The following is a 23,686-nucleotide window of genomic DNA, read 5'->3' on the forward strand; positions in this document are numbered from 1 at the left end:
AACGAATAATACCAAAACTCAGGGGAAAGGGAAAAAGATTTCTTAAAATGCCAAAGAACTCCTGAAGCTTTGTTTCTAACTAAAATATAAATCAACTATATCAACAAATATAGGAATTTCTTTTAGATAAAATCATACTCTGTATTAATCTGGGTTGTTCTCAGCCTTTCATTTCTTGTTTTTCTTTTGGAGTTGTCTTCCAAAAGAATATTTAAAATTTGGTTATATTTAAATATAGATAAAAATAAGCAGTAGAGAATTCTTCTCTATGAAAATAATCATGTTTGGTAATAGCTGTCTTGCAGCTCTTTCAAATTCTCGCCATGTGACAATATATAAGGCAAATAAGCCATATGACATTAGATCTCTAAAATGTAATATGTCTGTGTCAGGCTAGTAATAAGTGTCAATTGTAATCCATCCTGGACTTTTTGTTCCTTCCATCATCAGAAGCAGAATATCCTTTTTTGTAATCCATCAGTCAAATGGTGGGTAATTTTAAATTTAAAGACATTAAATGAATATAGATGAACAAAATATGATATATTCTCATTCACACTGTAGAAATGACAAGTCTAGTTTGTTTTAGTTATTATACCTAACTATTCCAGCAATGATTTTAATTATCTAAAAAAATCTACATTGCTTCTCATATTTATAGAGAAAAAATGTAGTGCTAAATCAATGAATTAGCTACGGTATCATCAAATTTGATGATTTTGTTTTTTAAAAGATGCCAGTGTCAAATGAAATAAGCACTCTTTTTTAGGGGTTTTCTTAAGTAGCCAATGAGAACCTTTAAAATGTTTTGAAACTAGCAGTTAAAATCATGAAAGGAAATCCAGCTTATGTGGAGAGCACCAGGTTGGAGATGGCTGTCATGGAACCATTTTGCATTACAAAGCTTAATTTGAAAAACAAGTTGGATTAGATGCCTCAGAGGCCTCTTCTAGTTTGTTGAGATCTAGAGCTGTAGAAGTCAACTGAGTTGGATTAAGATGGTTTCCTTTGCTGCAACATCATCTCCAAGGTTGACTCAGCCTTCCATCCTTCCGAGGTAGGTAAAATGAGGACCCAGATTGTTGGGGGCAATAAGCTGACTTTGTAATAATGCCGCTTGGGGGTGGCCCTGAAAGCCCTAATAAGCAGGCATATACATAGAATGAAGGCTATTGCTAAGCACATTGATTTGTGCTTAGAGTGTAAGCCGCCCTGAGTCTTCAGAGAAGGGCGGGATATAAATGGGATAAAAAAAATAAATAAAAAAATAGGGAAGTAAAGGTTGGACACAAAACAGATACAGTATGTAAGCAACAATGTTTTTGACCAACTAATTCTTTTTTTCTCTATAGTCAAGCCACATTATTCAGATCATATAAGCAGATTTTTTAAGACTAAAGACAGAGGAGCTCTCCCTGGAGCAATTAAGATGCTTATAAATGACTCCCCTCATTACTAGACAAGGACCAAGCCTGTATAACTTACCCAGGTGAAGATGGAGAAAAAAGAGAAGGCAATGGCTGCTCGGGCAGCATCTGATCCTTCATTCAGTAGACTATCCTCTTCCTTTGAAACACGCCATTGGTCAGCCAAGAAACAAAACCCGACAAACCAGAGAAATGCCCAAAAGCCTATAAGAGATCACCATCAAAACAAGAGGGAAAGGGAGGGATGAAGGATTACACAACCATGAATTTTAATTCTCACATTTGTTCAGAATTTTTCCCCTATAATATCTCAAAGTGAATTGCAGATTGGGATAAATTCCAGTTCTTTACAGCGTGGAATTGCAAGTTAAATCCAAACCTATTATTCCCAAACCTTACATTTTCCAGATTTGAGGGAATGAAAGAATTTGAAAAAGGGAACTAGTGATTAAAAGGCCCTTTTCCCTCTCTGCTATCTATCCCTGATAAATATGGCAACAGTCATTTTAACATCTTTCATTTGGCCAGGATCTGCACTCTGATGTAATTCTAGCTGTGAAAATATAATAAGTCCTCGTTGCTCTCCATACAGGTAGTCCTTGATTTGCAACCATTTATTTAGCAACCATTTGAAGTTACAATGGCACTGGAAAAAGTGACTTATGACCAATCCTTGTGCTTACAACTATTGCAGAATTCCTATAGTCACAGGATCAAAATTTGGGTGCTTGGCAATTAGCATGTATGACAGTTGCAGCATCCCAGGTCATGTGACTGCCATTTAAAACCTTCCTGGCTGGCTTCCAACAAGCAAAGTCAATAGGGAAATTAATGACCATGTGATTCACTTAAGAACCATGGCAAAAAGATTATAAAATTGGGTGTGACTTAACAACCATCTTGTTTAGCAATGGGAATTCTGGTTGCAATTGTCAAGTTCTACACACAACAATTTCCTATCCTGGTATTCTTTTTCCTCCTTTATGCTTTGCAAGCCAGCAGCAATAGAATCTTTTTCTTTTCAGCTTGTAAGGAATGTAGCTGTATTGCCGAGGACTTTTAGGGAAAAGAGGAAGAAGGGAGAGCACACATATTCATTTACCCAGCAAATCTGGTTTGTTGGGTTAACAGTCAGTTCTGCCTTAAGTAAGGAACATGCTGTGGAATGGCAAGGCTTAGTCATCAAGAAAAAGTTCATTTCCACTGTACAAACGGTATCTCCTGGCCTCACAACAGTGGAGTCATTTGCTCATTTATTCTTGAATTGCAGCAATTCTGCAGAACTAAAACGATACAATGGAAAACAGGCTCAGCTGAGAAGGACAGATGTAGAAAGAGCCCTATCTTGAAAGAAATCCTATATTGCTGATGGTCTCAATAGTCTAAATCAGGGCTTTTCAACCAGTGGTACGGGTACCACCTGTGGTACATTGACACCTGGCAGGTGGTATGCGATCATCCTAGAAAAGTGGTAGCGGGGGAGGGGAATGAGCTGAACTGGTGGCAGCACCGCACAAGCCTAAGCAAGAGATGGCTGGAGCTAGGCGACTGGTGGTACTTGAATGTTGCCATATCCTAAAAGTGGTACAATGGGTGAAAAGGTTGAAAAGCCCTGGTCTAAATAATCCATAGGAATTTCTATAATCGGTTCTGTATGGTAGGCAGTTATTATTTCTGCAGTTTTAGATGGGGTGAGGGTGGGAGAGAACAATGTGATTTTGGCCTCATTCTGAGTCAAAGCAGAACTAAGAGTTAAACTGACTCTGACTGGCTTGAAACACAGCTTTTAAATTACTGTTTTGCTTTTAAGTAATCATGGATAAGAGAACTGGAGTAATAACTCCAAAATGTATTTCCTTTCTTCCATTATTTATGTAGCATTTCCATGCCAGTAAGCTAACTAGCTCTGCTATAGAAGAACATAGAAGAAACAAAGCAAAACAAAACAAAAATGAGCAGGCATTAAGCAAATATCCCCTGGCCGTTCTTTTCTATCCTGACATTATGAACAGATGCATCTATTGTAAATATTATACCTTAATGGATTTATAATCAAATTGAACCATCTTACAGAGCCATTTGGTTTTAGTGGTTAAAACATCAGTCTAGAAAGTAGGAAACTGTGAGTTCTAATTCCACTTTAGGTACAAAGCTTCCTCGGTGACTTCGAACTAGTCACTTTTTCTCAGTCCTAGGAAGGAGGAAATGACAAATCACTTCTGAAAAACTCTGTCAACAAAACTGCAGGGATTTGTGCAGGCAATCTCCAAGAAGTGGGCATGATTGAATGGAAGGAGAAAAAAACCCTATCGTAAGGATGAAAAGGATGGCTTCCTCTAAGGATGGCAAGAGAAACAATCAGCACCGTCCATGGAAGAGAATGCATACCTGATGCGCTAGTATAACAATGTGCTTTATTTTCTCTGAAAGCACAAGGGCATTTTTTTTTTAAAAAAAATGTAAGACTGCCGGCTTCCAAGATTGTCTGTCAAACTAGTCTCTACCTTATCTGAAAAGATGCCGCTGGAGAAGGCCATACAATGTTATCTTAGGCTGCATTAACTCATGCTTGAAAATTTTCACAGAAGGCTTCCTTGAAGGGAGAATTAGTATGGAATCGCTTCTCAACTATAAAAATAACATTTGTGAAAATACAATTGTGAAAAATAATTCACTGAAATAACCCTGTCCATTGGACAACTGTCGCTTTGCTAGGTTTATTTATTGGATTTTAGGCTCTCTGACTCCAAAAATATTCTAGGTAACTTTAAGATTTAAAAATGCATCACTTAATGAAACATGATTACCCAGACAAAACCCACATAAATAACACTTCTAAAAAACTGTTGGGGCTCCACATACATCCTATCTTCAGGCCTGGGAAAAGGGCCAGGTCTTAAGAAGCTTCCAGGTGGCTTGAGGTTTTGGGGCTTGTGTGTCTGTGGAGGAATGCTGTTCCACAACCCTTTGATCCCACGAGATAACAACATTTAATTGAGCAGATCTCCAGTGTGTCTGCTATGCCCAAGCAAACCAGACAGGCAGAAACAACTGGAGACAATTACTAGTGATAGCAAATTATAATGCTTGGAAGAACCATAGGAACAAATCAGCATCTCAGGATAAAATATGTTTTTAAGAAAGATGTGTAATTCAAGTGTAGAAATTCACTGAAATCAATGTGACTTAAATAAGTTGTGACTGCATTAACGTTTATATATCAATTTGCTTTGGAACCAGACTTGATATAGTTGAATAGAACAATGAGACAAATTAAAGTCAAGCTTAAATCAAGAGGGTTTTAAAATTTCTAATAGTCCAGAACAGCAGTACCTGTTGGGTCTTAGATTTTGTATTCACCATCCTGCCCATTTTGAAACCCACTCACCCATGAATGCTGCTGATTCAATGCTCCTGGTTGATGCTCTTGGAGAATATTCTCTGAATAGGTAGATAACTCTCCTAAGCCGATTACTGCCTGCATAAGCCAGCCCCAATTCCTTTTAATTTGGTCTTCAGTTTCATAAGAAGTAGAGAAGATTTTAAGTCTTACTGTATCCTTTAGAGCCAAAACAAATGGCAGTGGCATCTTGAAGATTTTTTAGTTTAATCAGGAATTAGCTTGCTTTAGAATTAATATTTATTTGATGGAAAATTAATAATTAGAAAAACTGACTAGCTGTAAGGCTAGCATATTACAATATTATAAAGTTTCTGAAAGTGGGTGTTCCTTTTCTCCATTATATCCAAGAGCTCTCCTTTCAACAGGGTATTTCTAGGAATATTTTTTTCTTTTTTAAAAAGTGGTGCCAAAAATCTTTCTGATTACTTTGTTTATGCATTTCTGAATGACGTTAAGGAAAGCAGCCATGTGACTCCACCAATAGAGGCCCCTCATTTTCCAGAGTTCTCATTTGCATAGAGATTCTCCATAGACAGAGGACACCCTGAATGATAGTCATCCTCCATTACAGCAAAGCCAATTCCTCTTATTTACAGTTAATTAATTTGGCAAGAAAATGTGTTAATTTAAAAAACTAAAAAAGAGTAAAACTGGTGAAATTAAGAAGCCAGATAAATAGGAAAAAGGGTAATGAAGATGATGCAAGAGAACAAAAAAAATTTCAATAGGTAACCAGTTTATTTAGTAAAGCAGATTCCAAAACAATACAACTCCATCTCTGATTATTAAAAAGCCATTTAAATCATGTATACAGATGTAAGACTGGATCTATATTCACCAACAGGAATACACGCTGTCCTTATAGAAACCCATATACATTCACCAGAAACTCACCAGATACTCCAATGTCTGAAAGCACAGCTTTCTTGCGATCCTTGACACTGCTAATCTGTGGGAAGTAGACATCAAGGGCTAAGTAAAGAAGGCAGGTGAGGAATGCAAGGACTCCCACAGTGATACCATAGTTGCAGGCATTCTGGTTGCGATTGTAGATGCAGAACTCTTCTGATGACTTTGAATGGTTGATATAGCCTTCATTCACAATGCAGCCAAACACAACAATGGAAAAAAGCTGGGATACAGAAAGATGAGAAAAGAGTTAAAAGAATTTATTATACAAATACATACAAAATTCACATGAGGCACACTGGTTATAGATCATCAAATTGGTGTTGATTCTTAGCAACTAGATCAACACAGAGCTTTACCATCGCAGGATAAACTGTCCCCAACTTGGCCCTTTGTGTCTTACAACCATTCTTGCTATAATTGTTGTTTCAGACAATATAACCATTTCCGAATCCCATTTATATCAGTGAAAGGAGAATTCAGTATGTAACTAAAAGCTAAGGAGGCCTTCAACATGGCTAGTTCCTCAGGTATTTTCATGCTGTGTTCTTTTTTCCCCTCAATTTCAGCTAAATATTTGGCTGAAAGATATATCAAGAAGACCTCCAGAGCTAATGATTTACACATCCGTCCACTTAGGCTTTCATATAACAAAATAACAGAGTTGGAAGGGATCTTAGAGGTCTTTTAGTCCAACCCCCTGCTCAAGCAGGGGACCCTATACCACTTCAGACAAGTGGCTGTCCAGTCTTCCTGAAAGCCTCCAGTGATAAAGCACCCACAACTTCTGAAGGCAAAGCTGTTTCACTACTTGTTTCTCCTTAGTTCTAGATTGCTTCGCTCCTTGATTAGTTCCCATCCATTACTTCTTGTCTTGCCTTCTAGTACTTTGAAAAATAGGTTAACCTCCTCTTCGTGGCAGCCCCTCAAATATTAAAATACTGCTATCATGTCACCCCTAGTCCTTCTTTTCACTATACTAGACAAACCCAATTTCTACAACCATTATTCATATGTTTTAGCCTTCAGCCTTCTAATCATCTTTGTTGCTCTTTTCTGCATTCTTTCCATAGTCTCAACAACTTTTTTACAATTTGATGACCAAAACTGAATGCAGTATTCTAAGTGTGTTCTTACTAAGACTTTACAAAGACCACACTTAGAATACTGCGTATGTATATATATTTTTCATTCCTTATTTTTTTCAAATCAAGAAAACAATACATCAATAACATTCAAAAATAATATCTAATCATTAGCATTCTTGACTTTTCATATTTACATAACATATACTGCCCATTCTGATAGGTCAAGGTGACTTGGAGGAATATATCAGTAACATACAACATGTTCATAGTTGCATTGGCAGTATATTATGATGCTTCTATTGATGTATTATACTTACATATCAGCTTTTTAAAATCTATTTTTGTGGTTTGCTCTGAACCACCCAGAGTTATACATTCAAGATGAGTAGCCACATAATTTTTCTAAATAATGCATTCTAAAAGCTGTAAAATATAAAACAGCTCTAAAAACAAAATGTAAACCTTTAAAATTGTAACAAGTATATTCTAAATTGTACTTAGGAGTTTTAGATCCTATGACAATTAATTTCACGGTGTATAACTTGCCACAGAAAAAAGCAGAAATTCCTGTAGATATTAAACATATTTGTGCTGATATTTGCAAAACGTGACCTAGTAAGTACCTAAGACTGAAAGGCAAAATGAACAAGAACAGGTAGTCTGCAGACAACTTGGCCCGTGCCACATAATGTTTATGCTCTGTAGTGATTAGCTTGAACAAGGGTCACCGCAGAAATGGTGCATGGCAATTTATAGAACTGTTTAGCACAACCAAGAGTATTTATAATTCCTTTATTATTTTTGTTTAAAATATTTTAAAATAAACTGTTATGGTCTAAAAAATGATGATACACTTTTTAAATGTGATATCGATATTTTTAAAAGATTTTAAAACATGCTGGAAGTCACATATTTTAAGCAGGCCAAGGTTGAAAAATACTAGATTAGACAACCTCTAACCATGGAGCAGCCATTAAAAACATCAGTATACTTTTTCTTTTGAACCACTTCCATACTAAACTCTCACTAATAAAACTAAAAAAAACCTCTAATTCATGTTATAGTGCAGGGATAATAGAGAGCCTTATTAGCTATGGAAGCAAACAATCCCAGTTAAGGCTTGGGAAACTTCTGACAAATTTCATGTACTTATCAGTGTGTGCCATAATTTAGGACTATTTCTTTAAATCCAGGAGCTGATTACATTTCCATCTGAAATAAATTGTATAGCGTGTAGATATAGAGACATAGCAGAAAAATTGGAATTAACAACTGTTTTGTAATGTTTCAGATCACTTCTATTTATAGATACAGAGGACAGACAGAAAAACGTATGGCTGTAGGCAAAGCATTTCCAAGAAAATGAAGAAGGAATGAGAGAGAAGGCAAGGCACAGACCTGTACAGTACTAGATTAATCACTAAAGATATTTTCTCAGCACTCCTGTGATTTTGAACCTTGTTATTTTCAGTGGATATTTTCTCCATAAAGTCAGTCAGTGATTAAAAAAAACTACCCTCATCTTCCTTATCCCCAATGTTGCAAAGTAAATTGAGCAGATAGCTTACACAATAGATCTCTTGACTGCCATGTGATGCCTGCAGCATGATACCCATTTCCAGTGGTCTATTAAGCTATCCTAGGTATCATGTGATGTGTTGGCATCTCAGCCCCCAGATCCCTCTTGAGCACCAGACACCAAAAGCTGCCTTTCTCCTTGACCAATGTACTACTTAATTTTTGAAACCACCCACTGTGCATTGAATTCTTTTTATTTCTAGCATTTTACTTATTATGAATCCTTCCCCTCACAGAAATGCTGCTAAACCACCTTTCATTTCTTTAGTCACAACATATTTCTCACCAGGTTTATAACTGAATTGATCTCAGAAAGAATACAGCAGACTTTTTTTTTCTTACATATGATAATTCCAAGCAAAAACAGTTGGGGGGCTCCAGACAGAATAGAATAGCTTCAGAAGTTCTTATTGAATAATCACGTTTTATTGTGTTCTTGTTGAAATGAAATGAGATTCAAGCTGAATCTCTATCATAATTAGGATTCTTGAACTGAACCCCAAGAAGTTGGACAACATAGTCTTTCAAATCTATTGTTCTCTAAATCCAAGTTCAGCTATATTTAAAACAGACCAACTAAAACTCAAGGGAAATTATTTAGATATGACTAAAGTAGCCTTAAGCTCCCATTGTTTCAGTGGATCTACTTGAAGAAGAATGAAACCTGCACCTAACACAATGCTTCCACATTTTGACCATTTATCATATTTATTGCAAAGAAAGATGACCATCACACACACACACACACACACACACACACACACCTCTTAAAAAGGGAACTTCTAGGATTGGGGAAAGAGAGAAGTCTCAGTACACCTGAAAAGTTCTAGTTTTTCCCCCAAAGATGTTATGTTAAACCTCAGATGTTTTACTGATCCTCTGAATACTGTACTTGACACTTATTGAGACCACTGCTGTGTTGCCAGTTGTTATATGGTACAATAGTGTGTAGTCCTCATTCATTTAGTCATCATACAAAGATATAATTTAATAGATTAGGACTTGTTTTTTCTTATTCCAGAAGTCAGGACACAAAGTAAAACTGACAGGAATGTAGATTCAAACTGAATGTTAAAAAAATCTTCCTAACAAAAAAAAAGTCAGTTACCCGGAGAATTCACGATTTCCCCTTTACTGCATGTTTTCATCTGTTGAGGCTTTACTGTAATTTGGATTCTTGCAACTGAGTAGGGGATTGAAATTAGCAGATTAAACTGTTCCTTGCTACTTCCTGATTCTTTGAAATCCTGTTCTGCAAATCTTTGAGAAACAGAACTTTCTTTTACATTTTTAATCATCATGTAATCACCATGGTTTTTTTCCTGCTACTCATTTCCCTACTCTCACATGCCCCAATTCCTGTCTAAGAACTTTTAAATGGATAGTAGGAATAAGAATTCTCAAGGAAAGAGCTGTCATAAAATATACAGTATATGCATGATAGACAGTATAGTTTGCATAGTACTCAGAAAAAAGACATAAAGTAAGAATGATGGATTATGGCAGGTGGCACGTCAAGGTATGTTGTTGCCAACCTTCTCCCTCCTAATACTTTATTTTCTTTTAACAGCAGCATGACCGGCATTTGACATGTAAACTGTTTTTTGGCAATAAGGAGGGGAAAAAAATCTCATTGTGTAGTATGCCAGTAATCTGTTGAATTTCTTCATCCCACAAGGTGTTGAAGAGAAATTTCTACTGGAAGAATTGCTAACAAACTTACCTTTTGGAACACATTCCCTTTCTTCCCACAAAATGGGCATCTTCTTTGATAAATACATACTGTTTTAAATGTATATATTAATATTGGATTTGGATGAATGCTGTGATATTGTTTTAATTATTTTTGCTAGCAGTTTGAAGGTTTTGAACACTGCTGGTTTCTAATAGAAAACATACAGAGAAATAAATGTGTACAGATGTAACCTTTTGAAACTTTTACCCACTTTTACCCAACTACAGTGAAAGCAATATCTTGCATTTGAGTGATAAATTACTAATACTAATCAAAGAAAGAATTATTTTGTATGGCTGTGCAACAGTTTGGAATAGATTCCAAAAAGGTTCTTCCAAGTATGCAGTAGCATGAATGCAGCCATTTGCCTGGGAAACAGTGACATCTTTTCCTGGATCACATGGCATTTGCAGAGGATATACACAAGAACTGGATGATAAATGGCTTCCGGTTTTATGCAGTAGCACAAGTAGCCTAGGGATCGTGGGGCTCTGCACCCTACAGCCAATTCTTCTCTGTTTGGGGACCTTAAATGGACCAAAAGTCACCCTGAAGAGGCGGCAAAAAAGGAGGAAAGCCCCACCAACCGTGGAGAGATGGCGGTTGATCCAGTTGTTTAGGGAAAGCCCTCCAGAAACCAACAGAAGAAAGAGTAGCATCACTCCAGAAGCTAGCCCAAGCTACAAGCAGCTGAAGCCAAAAAGCACTAAGTTAAGCTTGATCATAAACATGTTTGGAACTGGGTAAGAATACTGATTCTCTCTCTTCTACTTGATTGATTTCCTGAAGAAGAAAAAAAACCCAAGAAGCAAAAATCCTCCAAAAGTTAGAGGAGGAGGATTTTTGTTCTACCCTCCCATAGACGGAAGCGGCAAATTAAATTTTTATGAGGGGCAGAAATATACTGAAATGAAATGAATATAAAACATAAATCTGGATAAGTGTGAAATCAGTGGAATTAGTTAAGATTTTCTTGGCAAAAGATTATTGATGAAAACAGAAAGCAATTGCCTGTTTTGAAAACTGAAAATGAACTGGTGCTGACATCTAGTGGTGGATGACAATATATAATTATGGCTGCTCTAAATACAGGGACTGGCAAGCCCAGGAAAAGATAACTTGTTATTGTGACCTTCAACATTTTAACTAAACAAAGAACAGCTATAATAAAGAAAAGAAAACATTTTGGGCTAGCTACAAAGCAAGAACTATAAAACTTAGGAAAAAAGATTGACCTTCCTGAATTATAAATACTTATTGAATTGTGACTTTAAAGCTGTTTTCAGAGAAAGGAAAACTTTGATTTTTGGCTATCGGGAACATCAGAGATCTGCAGAAAAAGCATATCAAGAAAAAACAAATACTTTCCAGGAGGAAATGTATTCTATGTTATAACTAATACAAATGACAATTACTTCAAGCCACGAGGAAATTAAAAATAACTTTGGAAATTTAAATGAACACATCTTCAATTTAACTTATTTAAATCTTCAATTTAACAACAAAAAATTCTTAGAAAAAAGAGAGTGATCAAGTAAAGCAGATAACTGAACATAAACTAGAGGAAAGAGACTTAAAGATGGAATTCAACAATAGAAGGAACTATGATTTAACCCAGGCAAAGAAAAACTCGCAGGAAATATTTGATATGGAAAAGACAACTTATACTTCAAGATTGCAATAATAAGTCTTAAGGATAAGAAAAAAGATTTGACAAAATGGATTAAAGAGCTGTCAGGAGAACTACGAGAACTTGAAAGACAAAAAAAGATAGGAGAAACTAAGAGAAAGAAAGAAAAAGATTTTCAAGGAATATGAAGGGGCAAAACATCCTCACAAAAACACCTTACTTGACACGTCTCTTTTACCTACAATATCTATAAAACTATGGGAAGACCTTTTGGTCTAGCAGAGCATACTGATTAGGAAAGATGTTAGGGGGAAAAAAGGGCTAAAGTTAGAATTAAGAAATTAGACGATGGGACTTAACAGATGGAATATTTAAAAAGATTAAGCACTTGTTTGAATATGGTTAAAGTTAAAATTTTGGATATAAATGAATTTTAGTTTAAGAGGGATAGGCTCCTCAAGTAGCACAGTATTTTTTGTTTAGGATATAGAAATATAAAAATGTTGGGATGATTTATATGAGGGAAATGTTTTAGATATTTAAGTGTAATGGATTTTGAGAAAATTTTAATTAATAAGAATGTTTTGAACAGTTCTAAAAGATTAGCTGTGGATTTATTAGACGGAATACTTAAAAGATTAAATATTGGTTTGAATATGCTTAAAAACAATAGAAATATATTTGGACATAAATGTATTTTAGCTTAAGAGGGACATGTTTTTCAAGTAGTATATTATTTCCTTCTTTTTTCTTCTCTTTTTTGTTTTTGTTTAAGATATGAGAAATGTAAAATTATTGTGATGGCTTGCATGAGAAAAAAACTTAATATTTAAGTGTAATTAACTAAGAAAATCTTAACAGGTAAAAATGTTTTTAAATATTGTAGGAAAAACAAATTTAAATAACTTTAAAAACAGGATCTATGACAAGATGATTAAGATGATTAATTAGAAAAGAAGCTTCATATTGATTTGGTTGTTACTTGTAGAAATACTAGAAAAGTTATATTCAATTTTTATCTACTAAAATACTAAGAAATGTACTAATTTAAGGTTGATAAAAGAGAATATTATTGGAAGAAGAGAAAATCAAGGAAAGTTATGTGGAGTATGGAATTATAGAAACTAATTATTACTGATTGTTTGTAAATATAAAAACAGACAAAACACTGTTTACCAAATATTAATGGTGATTATGTTAAAAAATAATAAAATATATTTTAAAAAAGAACTGGATGATAAAGGTGCTTTGAAAAGTTGCAGACAAGTGCTATGTTCACTTTCTAAATGTAAGATGAACAGGGAATCTAAGGGAATCTAAGAAACCTAAACATACCACAGACATATCTTATTACAGCAAACATTTAATATGCATCTCTCAGAGAATCCAAGCCATATACTGCATTCTACACTTACCAAAATAGATCGAAGGCCTGGAAAATGGGACTGTCATTTTCCAAAACTATAACTTGTTGTTGTTAGTTGCGAAGTCGTGTCCGACCCATCGCGACCCTATGGACAATGTTCCTCCAGGCCTTCCTGTCCTCTACCATCTTCTGGAGTCCAGTTAAGCTCACGCCTACTGCTTCAGTGACTCCATCCAGCCACCTCATTCTCTGTCGTCCCCTTCTTCTATTGCCCTCAATCTTTCCCAGCATTAGGCTCTTCTCCAGTGAGTCCTTCCTCCTCATTAGGTGGCCAAAGTATTTGAGTTTTAGCTTCAGGATCTGGCCTTCTAAAGAGCAGTCAGGGTTGATCTCCTCTAGGACTGACCGGTTTGATCGCCTTGCAGTCCAAGGGACTCGCAGGAGTCTTCTCCAGCACCAGAGTTCAAAGGCCTCAATTCTTTTGCACTCAGCCTTTCTTATGGTCCAACTTTCACTGCCATACATTGCAACTGGGAAGACCATAGCCTTGACTATACGCACTTTTGTTGACAGGGTGATGTCTCTGCTTTTTAGTGTGCTGTCTAGATTTGCCATGGCTTTCCTCCCTAGGAGCAAGCGTCTTTTAATTTCTTGACTACAGTCCCCATCTGCAGTGATCTTGGAGCCCAGGAAAATAAAATCTGTCACTACCTCCATTTCTTCCCCATCTATTTGCCAGGAATTAAGAGGGCCGGATGCCATGATCTTAGTTTTCTTAATGTTTAGTTTCAACCCAACTTTTGCACTCTCCTTCTTCACTCGCAACAAGAGACTCTTCAGTTCCTCTTCACTTTCTGCCATTAGAGTGGTATCATCTGCATATCTTAGGTTGTTGATATTTCTTCCAGCAATCTTAATTCCAACTTTTGATTCATCTAGCCCTGCCTTTCTCATGATGTGCTCTGCATATAAGTTAAAACTATAACTACTATTATCCTATTTCAGGGATTAAAAATGAACAAAGTAGTGATTGTAAACAAAAATTGCTCAGATGATTCAATTTTTTAGTTGTGGTTCAGCCTAAATATAATTCCAACACTCAAACTGATCTGAAATAATAGGAAACAGGTTTTGCTTTCCCCTAAAGATATGAACAATCCTAGAGTTTTGTCTCTTATGGCATCTTTTTACAGGTATACCACTAATTTAAAAATAAAAGCTGAAGAAAGAATACTGTAGCAGCAGAGGATTATGCCCATAGGGTAAAAGGTTGAAGTCTCCACTTCCTTCCCAGAACTCCTCTGGAATGTCCCCCTCCCTCCCACTGGGCCTGCCTTCCTGCTATGGTACATCTTGTGGGTAGATTGTGTTGCCATCATCTATCTGTCAGGGAAGGTCCTTTTACTTGGCACCCTTTCCCCCAACCCCAGCATCTGGGACAGAGAGAGAAATCACGACTGCTTTACAGTAGTTACAGAAAAATAATAACGGTAATAAATTTTGTAGCTTCACTTCTTGACCTTAAATCTTTCAGAGCATGTGACTAGGGAGATCAGGCTGTTACTGCTCTATTAGGATATTTAAAACCATGCAAAGATAATTCAGAAGAATACAAAAGTTATTTTGGCATTTAAGGAGTAAAGCTGTAAAACATTCAGGGATAAAACTCATAGAATTATAGAGCTGCTAAAGCAGCAGAGAAGCCCCCTTCTCCTTGGGGTGAAAAAAGCACAGAAAAAGTTTGAAGATCCTGAGCAAATCTCAAGATAGCATTGAATTCCTAATAATCAAGAAAGCTTTGTTGTCCATAGAATCCAATGATACAAAGCTCATACAAACACTGGGCTTTCAGAGATTTTAAAAAATACATATTAAATCATAATGAGAATATTAGTCAATAAAGACTTTTAGCAAAAAGTATTTATCAGTTCTTTAGAGAGAGTGAATTCTTGGAGCACAGGATCTATTTTGCCTCCTAAGATTTTCTCAATTTTCATATATTTGCAACATTTTTCCAGAGACTCTATTCAATGTCTTGGTCCCACCATTCTCCAAAATACATTTAAAATGAATGAGAAGGGTCTGAGATCTCCATGGTCTATATCAGGGGCGTCAAACTCAATTTCATTGAGGGCCACATCAGCATTGCAGTTGCCCTCAGGGGGCCGGATGGGTATGGCCAGGGTGGGCGTGGCCTACTGGGTGGGCGTGGCTAGAGTGTGTGTGGCCTACTGGGTGGGCGTGGCCAGCTCTACATCGTTTGCATCAAGGGTGCCTATGGGGGCCTGGGCAGGAGTGGGACAGATCTGAGTGTCTCTGGCAGAAGGAGGTCTCTGGGCCAGGGCCAAGGCAGTGGGGGCCATTCCCTCACTGTTTCCAGGATGGCTTCACAGGCCACATGAAACCACTTCACAGGCCAGATCTGGCCCCCAGGCCTTGTGTTTGACATGTCTGGTCTATATGCAGGTAAGTATTATTGTTTCTGCTCTGTATCTAGAATATACAGTAGCTATAAATCTCATGAATAGTGAATGTCATCTCAACATACAGTATACTTGCTTGGAAGAACCACTAATTTCAATAGGGTTTCTAAATGTGGCTTTCGATTGGAATATAAGTCACAAAGGAACTGTTATCAATCATACCTCTTTGCTGAAGCTTCCTAAAGGCAACCTAAGAGCATCTGATATTGCATCTGCAGAGACAAAAACTGTAAACCAACAATAATATCTGCTTGGCCAATGTCTATGTATAGCTTACAGAGCAAAAATTAGCTTTTAAACTTTTTTCAAACAATGAATAAAGCTGGCAATTTTGCAGAGAATATCATTATATTATATATTTTGCTGTCTATTCCTAGTTATGTTTACTAAACACACCTAAAGTGTTCTTATCCAAATCAATGTTTTTAGCTACTTAATTTAGCACAACAAAGTTATTCCTCTGGGACTAGTGTATGTTTCACAACTGAATAATTGGCAAAATTCCAACATCACAGAAAATCATTCTTGAATTTAAATTTGGTACATTGGTCTTTCAAAAAAGCCCTGCTATATAGCAAACATGTTGTCAGTTTAGTACAGTTTAGCTGTCATTTTAATACATACAACTGTAAGGTCCATCATCTAATAGGCCACATATAAGTTGGTTTTTAATCATCATCAGACTTAATTTTTTTTTATCTTCTGCTTATTACTACAATAACTGCAGTCAAGATAGTGAACTGCTGTGGAAAACTACTAACCAAGACTGTCTTCTTCTGCCTCCTGCATTTAGTCCAAATATTAGGATATATTTTTCTGAAAGATTAAAAAGTTAATCCCTTCCCAGCTCCACCACAGTCACCACCAACACAAAAAGGAACCAAGTATTTGGCTCCCATCATTCTGTTAGATTTGGCCACGTAAAAGGAATGCTAATTGATTTCCCATGGTTTCAAGCAACATTTTTTATACCCTGTTATAAATAAACTCATTCTCAGCATTCATTAGTTTTAAATGTTTTAGTTCACAACACTAGAGATGCAGAGAAATAAATAAAAGAATCTGCAAACTCTAGAAACAATACACAGGATACAAATTCTATGTAGCCCATCATTATTATAAAGCTCCCATCAATATTATAAAAATATAATAGGATTAATATTTTGCACTTTATTTGTTCAGCAATTCTGAATGGTTAGCTGTCACCTCTTCTGGCCATGTAATGTTTACCTCAGTAATTTTTCATAACATTGATATAATTCTAACATAGCGGTGGAGGGGTATAACCCCACACACATTATCTGCTTGGAAGCAAGTTGTATTAAACTTATTAAGACTATCGGTAAATATGCTTAAATTTGCACTGAATATAAATTTTGACAAAGTGCATGGTAGCTAAAGTGGATAGGGGAAGAATTCTATTTCCACAAAGGAATAAAGAAAATCCAAACAAGAAGGAAAAAGGTTGTATTTCAGTAGCCAATTATCTAATTTGCTCCTTTAAGCTTGTGCTCCAATTTATGAAATGTTTGTCCTATAAGCATGTAATTTGGATAAACTCACAAACCCAGGAGGACTTCATCCCAGATAAAGATACAGAGAATAGTCTGGAAATGTTACTGCTATTCTATAATCCTTTGTTTATCAAGTCAACAGTATTATAACAAGAAATAGAGACCTATCAAAGCCACTTCCAAGGTCAACATACAATATGCAGTTAATGACTCTGGGGAAACATGGACACATCCAAGGGGAAAATTTAAAAAGGATGCTAAGCAACTTTCTGCAACTGGGAATTCATTTCATGAAGAAGTCAGCAAGTAGCACTCTGAAACAGAAAGCAACATGCTGCAAAAACTCTTCTCCTTGGCTTAGTGACGCCCTGTAGTAATGAAATGAAGTTACAGCTGTAAATCAGAGAATGTTCTGTCCTAGATTCTCAAGAACAGAAACATCTCAGGACGCATGGTGTCAATTGTAATTGACCTCAGCTGTGTTGTCACCTGGGCTCTCTGTCACTTTGCCTCATGCAAGTTTCAAGCATTCATGCAACAAGTTTCTTCCTATCACTTCACGTTGAATTTCAGCAGCAGCTGGGAACCAAATGCCTTCCCCCTTCTAATGAGAACGGTAAACATGCTGTACTGTAAAATCTCTCTGGATAGAGACATTCCTACTAGCCACATTAATTATCTATACAAATTTGCTAGGATTTCATTCATAACCCCCCCTTCAGTATTTTCCACATTCATGCGCAAACAGGTTTTACATATTGTAGAACATTGTCATTTCTCCCCTAATCATCTTATTTGGACCTTAAACACCCCTCAGTTCTCTAAACTTACTTCAGCATTTCCGTGGCCCTTTTAAAATGCAGCACCTAAAACCTGACACAGTACTCCAAGTGCAACCTACTCACTGCAGAGTACAGCAACTATCTCCTGTGATGTGGATGCAATGCTAACGTTAATGCACCCCAACTGCACTGGCCTTTTTAGCTGCTGCATTCTTAGGCTAAGCCGTATAATTGTGATAATAGCAGAGGAGAGATTTTGCAGACAAGAGGCCTCAGTCCTTGTTATATCTGGGAAAAATGGGAAAACTGCCATAAGGAATGGCTCAGACAGGAAACACATATGGTCCTACTGTTTGGCTTCCTCTTGAAGATCTGAATGGATCTAAAGTAAAAGACTACACTAAATATTTATTTAAATTTATTAGCTGCTCAACCCCAACAGACTCTGGGTGGCGTACAAAACTAAAAAGCATTAAAAAATAGAAAAACACTAAATCAACAGAATACTAAGAAAATCAACAAAACCAAACAGGGGCCATTAAACAATGAAAAACATCAACCCCTCACCTGAGACCAAAGCCAATTTTTTAAACCTTTCTGGACCCTAGGAGAGAAGATCTTCATCTCTAGGGGGCGGTGTTCCAGAGGGTAGGGGCTGCAACAAAGAAATCATGCCTGCCTAGATCCCACAATATGACACTGTTTAATGGAGGAGACCTGGAACACATCCATTCTGCTGGAACAAAGGCAGAAACAATTGGAGATAAGTGGTTTCTCAGATTTCCAGGCCCTAAGCCAGGGGTAGGCAACCTTGGCTCTTTTATGACTTGTGGACTTCAACTCCCAGAATTCCTGAGCCAGCTGGCTCAGGAATTCTGGGAGTTGAAGTCCATGAGTCATAAAAGAGCCAAGATTGCCTACCCCTGCCCTAAGCCATCAACCTCAGTTCAGTCTGCCTTCCTTGATCACTTGGGGGAGGGGGAGGAAGCCATTCCATTTCCATAATTTCTTCCATGTCACACTGTCCTCCTTTTCTCTCCTTGTGATAGTCACAGGAGACAAAAGCTCTTTCTAGATTTGTTTGCAGTTTGCTCTCCTAATCCAAATGACCTTTTTGCAAACACTATAGGTGCACAGCAGCCATGGCAAAGTGTCACAAGATGGAATGCCCGCCCTGATTCAGCTGTTCCAAAAGAAAGAAAAAAATATGTACAGGAAGGATTTTTTCTCCTTGGACTGTCTGGCTATATCTCCATCACTTTCCTCATTACATTTACAGTCTCTTACATAAAAAAATGCTCTGTGTGTGTGTGTGTAAATATATATGTGAGTGTAGATAGACAGACAGACAGATAGATGATAGATAGATAGATAGATAGATAGATAGATAGATAGATAGATAGATAGATAGACAGACAGATCGACAGACAGACAGATCGACAGATCGACGGACAGATGGGATGGGGAGGAATATTTAAACTGAAACTAAGGAAATTGAGAGAGGATTTAGAGAATCACACACATTTTTACCCCTGGTATATTCCCCCTCCTCAGTTCTTTATCCCCAACCCTCCTTGCAAATCTTGAAAAAGAAAACTAAAACATTGAAAGTGGGGGTTCATAGAGGACAGAAAATTCACCATTATTTTTTTAATTCCCCAGTCCAACTTTCTTTATCCATAAGACAGCTGCTTCTTATGTAAAACTTTTCCTATTTTGATCAAAATTAATAGTGATGTCAGCGTGAAGGGTGGGGGGGGGGGAACCAGTTGAATCACCTCTTTTTTAAAAAAAAAGTTTTTGAGAAAGGCAAAGGACAGATCCCAACGTTGAAAAACAAGTAAGTTTTGCCGTTTTCTTTCCCAAATACAAAATCATTAAGCCTCATTTCCTGGCGATCGGAAAAAGAGGGGGACTGTGTTTCATCCTTCTTAACCACTTGCTGGTTGGGTCTGCATAACACACAGTATCCGTTCACAAACATTGCACCGGCCAAAACAACCCTTGCTAGGGGGCTGCACCGCAGAAGCGACAGATAGCAGAAAAGGAGGCAGCGGCAGCCCGAGCTGGAAAGGCGATCCCACCTCCCTCCCCATCTTCAAAGGTCACCAAACGCCGTCTTATTCTGCCGCTCGCCCCAGAGCTCGCTTTTGCCCTACAGGCTCTTCAAGAAGAAGGTGATCGAGCCAGACCGGGGCCTTTGCAATCCAAGCCAGCCCCACCGGGCAGCCCTTAATCGCCTCCATAATGTGCTTCGCGCCGCCCACGTGAAAAAGGGCATACACGACTTAAAGCCCACCAAATGTCAATGGCTCCTGCTCGAGCGGCTCTCTTTTAAATCTTCCGGTCAGGTGTGCTTACATTTGCACCCCCGTCCCCCCCCCCCCCCACAACCGCTCCCAGCCCGTCTCTCCGCAAACGAGCCGTCTGCGCCACATTTGGCGGAGAATTTTCAAGCGTCCAAAGGAGGCTTTGAACGCGCTGGGCTAGCCCCTCGATCCGGAAAGCTCAGCCTTCCTTCGCAACCCGGTGGCCTCCAGGAGCGCCTCCTTACCCAAGAAACTATCCGGAGGATCGTGTGAGGTTGCCGGATGAAGGTCTGGGGGTCAAAGGCGCCTCCGGCTTTGCCAGCTCCAAACGCGCCCGGTTCCATCCTCGGAGCAGCCCGCTGGCAAGACCCGCCGAGCTGCCTTCCCTCTGAGCTGTTCCCCCGGCGAGAAAAGTTTACTGCGCCAGGGATGCTCAGCGAGAGGGCAGAAAGCGGGCTGCGCCTTCCAGCAACCAGAGCGCAGCCCGCAGAAAGAGGCGGCGGCGGCGGCGGTGTCGGCGGAGGGAACGGTGCCGAAGTGAAGCGCGTGCGAGGTCGGGAGGTTCTGGTTGGGAGTTAGTGCTGCCAGACAGCCCCGCCCTCACTTCTTGCTCCCTGCCTCACTTTGCCTAGCTGAACCGAGAGAAGAAACTCGCGGGCGACAACTAAGGCTGGGTGGGAAAAGCAACCTACGTACGCGCTACACAGGATTGCCGAAGGAAGCTGGGCGCGCTCCCGATTCGCAGCAGTCGAAGGGCGGCCGCGAGTCCTAGTGACGGCACGCGCTTACGTGCACCCTCCATCCTAGCAACTTGGAGGGCGGGGGGAAAGTGGGGAAGGGCGGTGCGGAGCTCCGCTTTCCTCGGCCGCGAAGGCCTTTCCAGGGAACGCGCTCTTCTTTTTCACGAGGCGGGTTCGGGTCTGGAGCCTACTTCAGGAACGGACTGCAGTCCTCCGATACATAACCCAGTGAGCGCAAGGACTTTCTTTTGGATAGACAGGACTAGGTCTGTGCTGGTCTTCGTTGAAGGTGGTCTTCTTATATCTTACAAAAACAAGATACAGAAGACACAAGACTAGAGACCTCCTGGGTTAATTGGAACTTTCTTATTTCCTTGTGTACCATTTTTTACAGCAATTAGCTTGTTGGCCATAGTTCTTACAGACATCTTCAGTCTTTCCTTGCATCACACCATGGTTCTGTCGTTTTTTTAAGACTGCAATCATTGTACCAGTGCCCTAAAAAAATTATAATTAATAATTACCATCCAGTTGCACTTGCTTCCATTATGATGAAATGTTTTCAGAGATAGGACTATATTGTTTCATGCAGTGCTTTTTTTGTAAAAGAAAAAGGTGCCGGAACTCACACATGTCATACAACCCGCCTTGCCTACCCTACAAGGTTCTAGCCAAAAAAGGTGCCGGAACTCCATTCTGAGCATTCTATGAGAAAAAAAGCCCTGGTTTCATGCCTTCCCCATACATTTGACTCATTACAGTTTGCCTAAGAACCGCTCTATAGATGATGCACTTTCCTGTGTGCTTCACCTTAGCTTGGCGTACCTAGAGGAAAAGAATAGTCATATGCGAATGCTGTTTGTTGATTTTAGTTTGGCATTCGACACAATCATTCCTCAATTTAGTGAACAAACAGGGCCTATTAGGCTTTAATACTCCTTTATGTAACTGGATACTTGATTTCCTTATTGATAAGTCTCAGGTTGTGCAAATTGAAAGAAAAGTTTCCAACTCCATCTCCTTGAGTACAGGTTCCCCACAGGGCTGTGTGTAGAATCTGCTACTGATCACCTTGATGACCCATGACTGCTGTGCCAAATCTGCTATGAATCATATTGTGAAGTATGCAGACAACACGGCAGTGGTGGGTCTTATCCAGGATGACAATTAAGATGCTTATAGGCTCTGGTGGACTGGCACAATAAAAGTAACCTGGTTCTGAATGTTAATACAACAAAGGAGATCATTGTAGATTTTAGAAAGCCAGCTTAGCCATACTCCACTCCAGTGGCTCCCAACCTTTTCTATACCCCGCACCCCTAGAACACTTCTGATATATTCTCGCACTCCTTACAAAAGTTTGAAATAATGGCAACGAATTATGCATATACACTATAATTTTGAAAACCCAAGTTTTCGTACCCCCTGGAATATCATCTCGCACCCCTGCTTGGGAACCCCTGCTCCACTCTGTATCAAGGCTGCAGCTGTGGAGGTGGTCAACAGTATTAAATATATGGGGGTGCAGATAACTAACAATCTGACTTGGTCTCTCCACACATCATCCTTAGTGAGGAGAGTATATCTTTCTCGTCCTGGCCACTTTTTACAGAGGCATGATTGAGAGCACCTTAACAAATTGCATCACTGTTTGGTTTGGCGGTAGCAGTGCCTCAGATAGAAGGTCCATACAGAGAGTGGCAAGGACAGCTGAGAAGATTATATGAAGCCCACTTCCCATTATTCAGGTCACTGCTTATAAGTGCTATGTGTTTAGAGCTCGAATTATTGTTAGAGACCCTACACACTCAACTTCACAGTCTGTTTCTGTTGCTCCCTTCTGGGAGGAGGTTTTGAAGTATTTCTAGCAGGGCTACCAGATTCTGTAACAGCTTTGTTCTCTGACATCCATCTGGTTAAAAAAAAAGATATTTTTTTCTTACCATGTATACATATACCCTAGTAAGACCACACCTAGAATACTGCAACCAATTTGGGTCACTATACTACAAAAAAGATGTTGAGACGTTGAAGAAAATTCAGAGAAGAGCAACTAAGATGATCAAAGGCCTGGAGACTAAAAGATATGAAGAACAGCTGCAGGAATTGGGTTTGGCTAGTCTAAAGAAAAGAAGAAATGGGGGTGACATGATAGCGATATTCCAGTATTTGAGGGGCTGCCACAAAGAAGAGGGGACCAAATTAATCTCCAAAGCTCCAGAAGGCAGGACAAGAAACTGGAAATTGGAAACTGACCAAAGAGAGAAGCAACTTGGAATTAAGGAGAAACTTTCTAACAGTGAGGACAATTAACCAGTGGAACAGCTTGGCTTCAGAAATCATGGGCACTCCATCACTGGAGGTTTTTAAGAAGAGACTGGACAGTCACTTGTCTGAAATAATATAGGTTTCCTGCTTAAGCAGGGGGCTGGACTAGAAGACCTCCAAGGTCTCTTCCAAATTCTATTCTATTCTATTCTATTCTATTCTATTCTATTCTATTCTATTCTATTCTATTCTATTCTATTCTATTCTATTCCATTCCATTCCATTCCATTCCATTCCATTCCATTCCATTCCATTCCATAGCTTGGGAGAACTTGATGCATTTGGAGGGACATGACTTACAATTGGGGTGGCTCGCTTTTTTGTGGTACGGGAAAAACAAAATTCATAAGTATTTTCAAAATCACTGTATTAGAAATGCTTTGATAACAGCATG

At 38.5% G+C, this 23,686-nt stretch overlaps 1 protein-coding gene across 3 annotated transcripts in view; it reads right to left on the minus strand.

Annotated features, from left to right (window-relative positions):
- SYNGR1 (synaptogyrin 1) overlaps positions 1-20,846 on the minus strand; it is a 28,860-nt gene extending 8,014 nt beyond the window's left edge. For all 3 annotated transcript variants that reach the window (XR_014026987.1, XM_081331747.1, XM_081331748.1), the window contains exons 1-3: positions 20,470-20,846; positions 5,725-5,962; positions 1,486-1,631 (exon numbers count right to left, since the gene is read on the minus strand). Coding sequence is in view for 2 of the 3 variants with exons in the window: in XM_081331747.1 (XP_081187873.1) it covers positions 1,486-1,631; positions 5,725-5,962; positions 20,470-20,568 (483 nt within the window). In the remaining variant the exon portion in view is untranslated. The remainder of the gene's footprint in view (positions 1-1,485; positions 1,632-5,724; positions 5,963-20,469) is intronic.
- Between the last annotated feature and the right edge of the window lie 2,840 nt (positions 20,847-23,686).

Source organism: Vipera berus (genome assembly GCF_964194415.1).
Source record: "Vipera berus genome assembly, chromosome: 6".
Lineage (NCBI taxonomy): Eukaryota > Metazoa > Chordata > Lepidosauria > Squamata > Viperidae > Vipera > Vipera berus.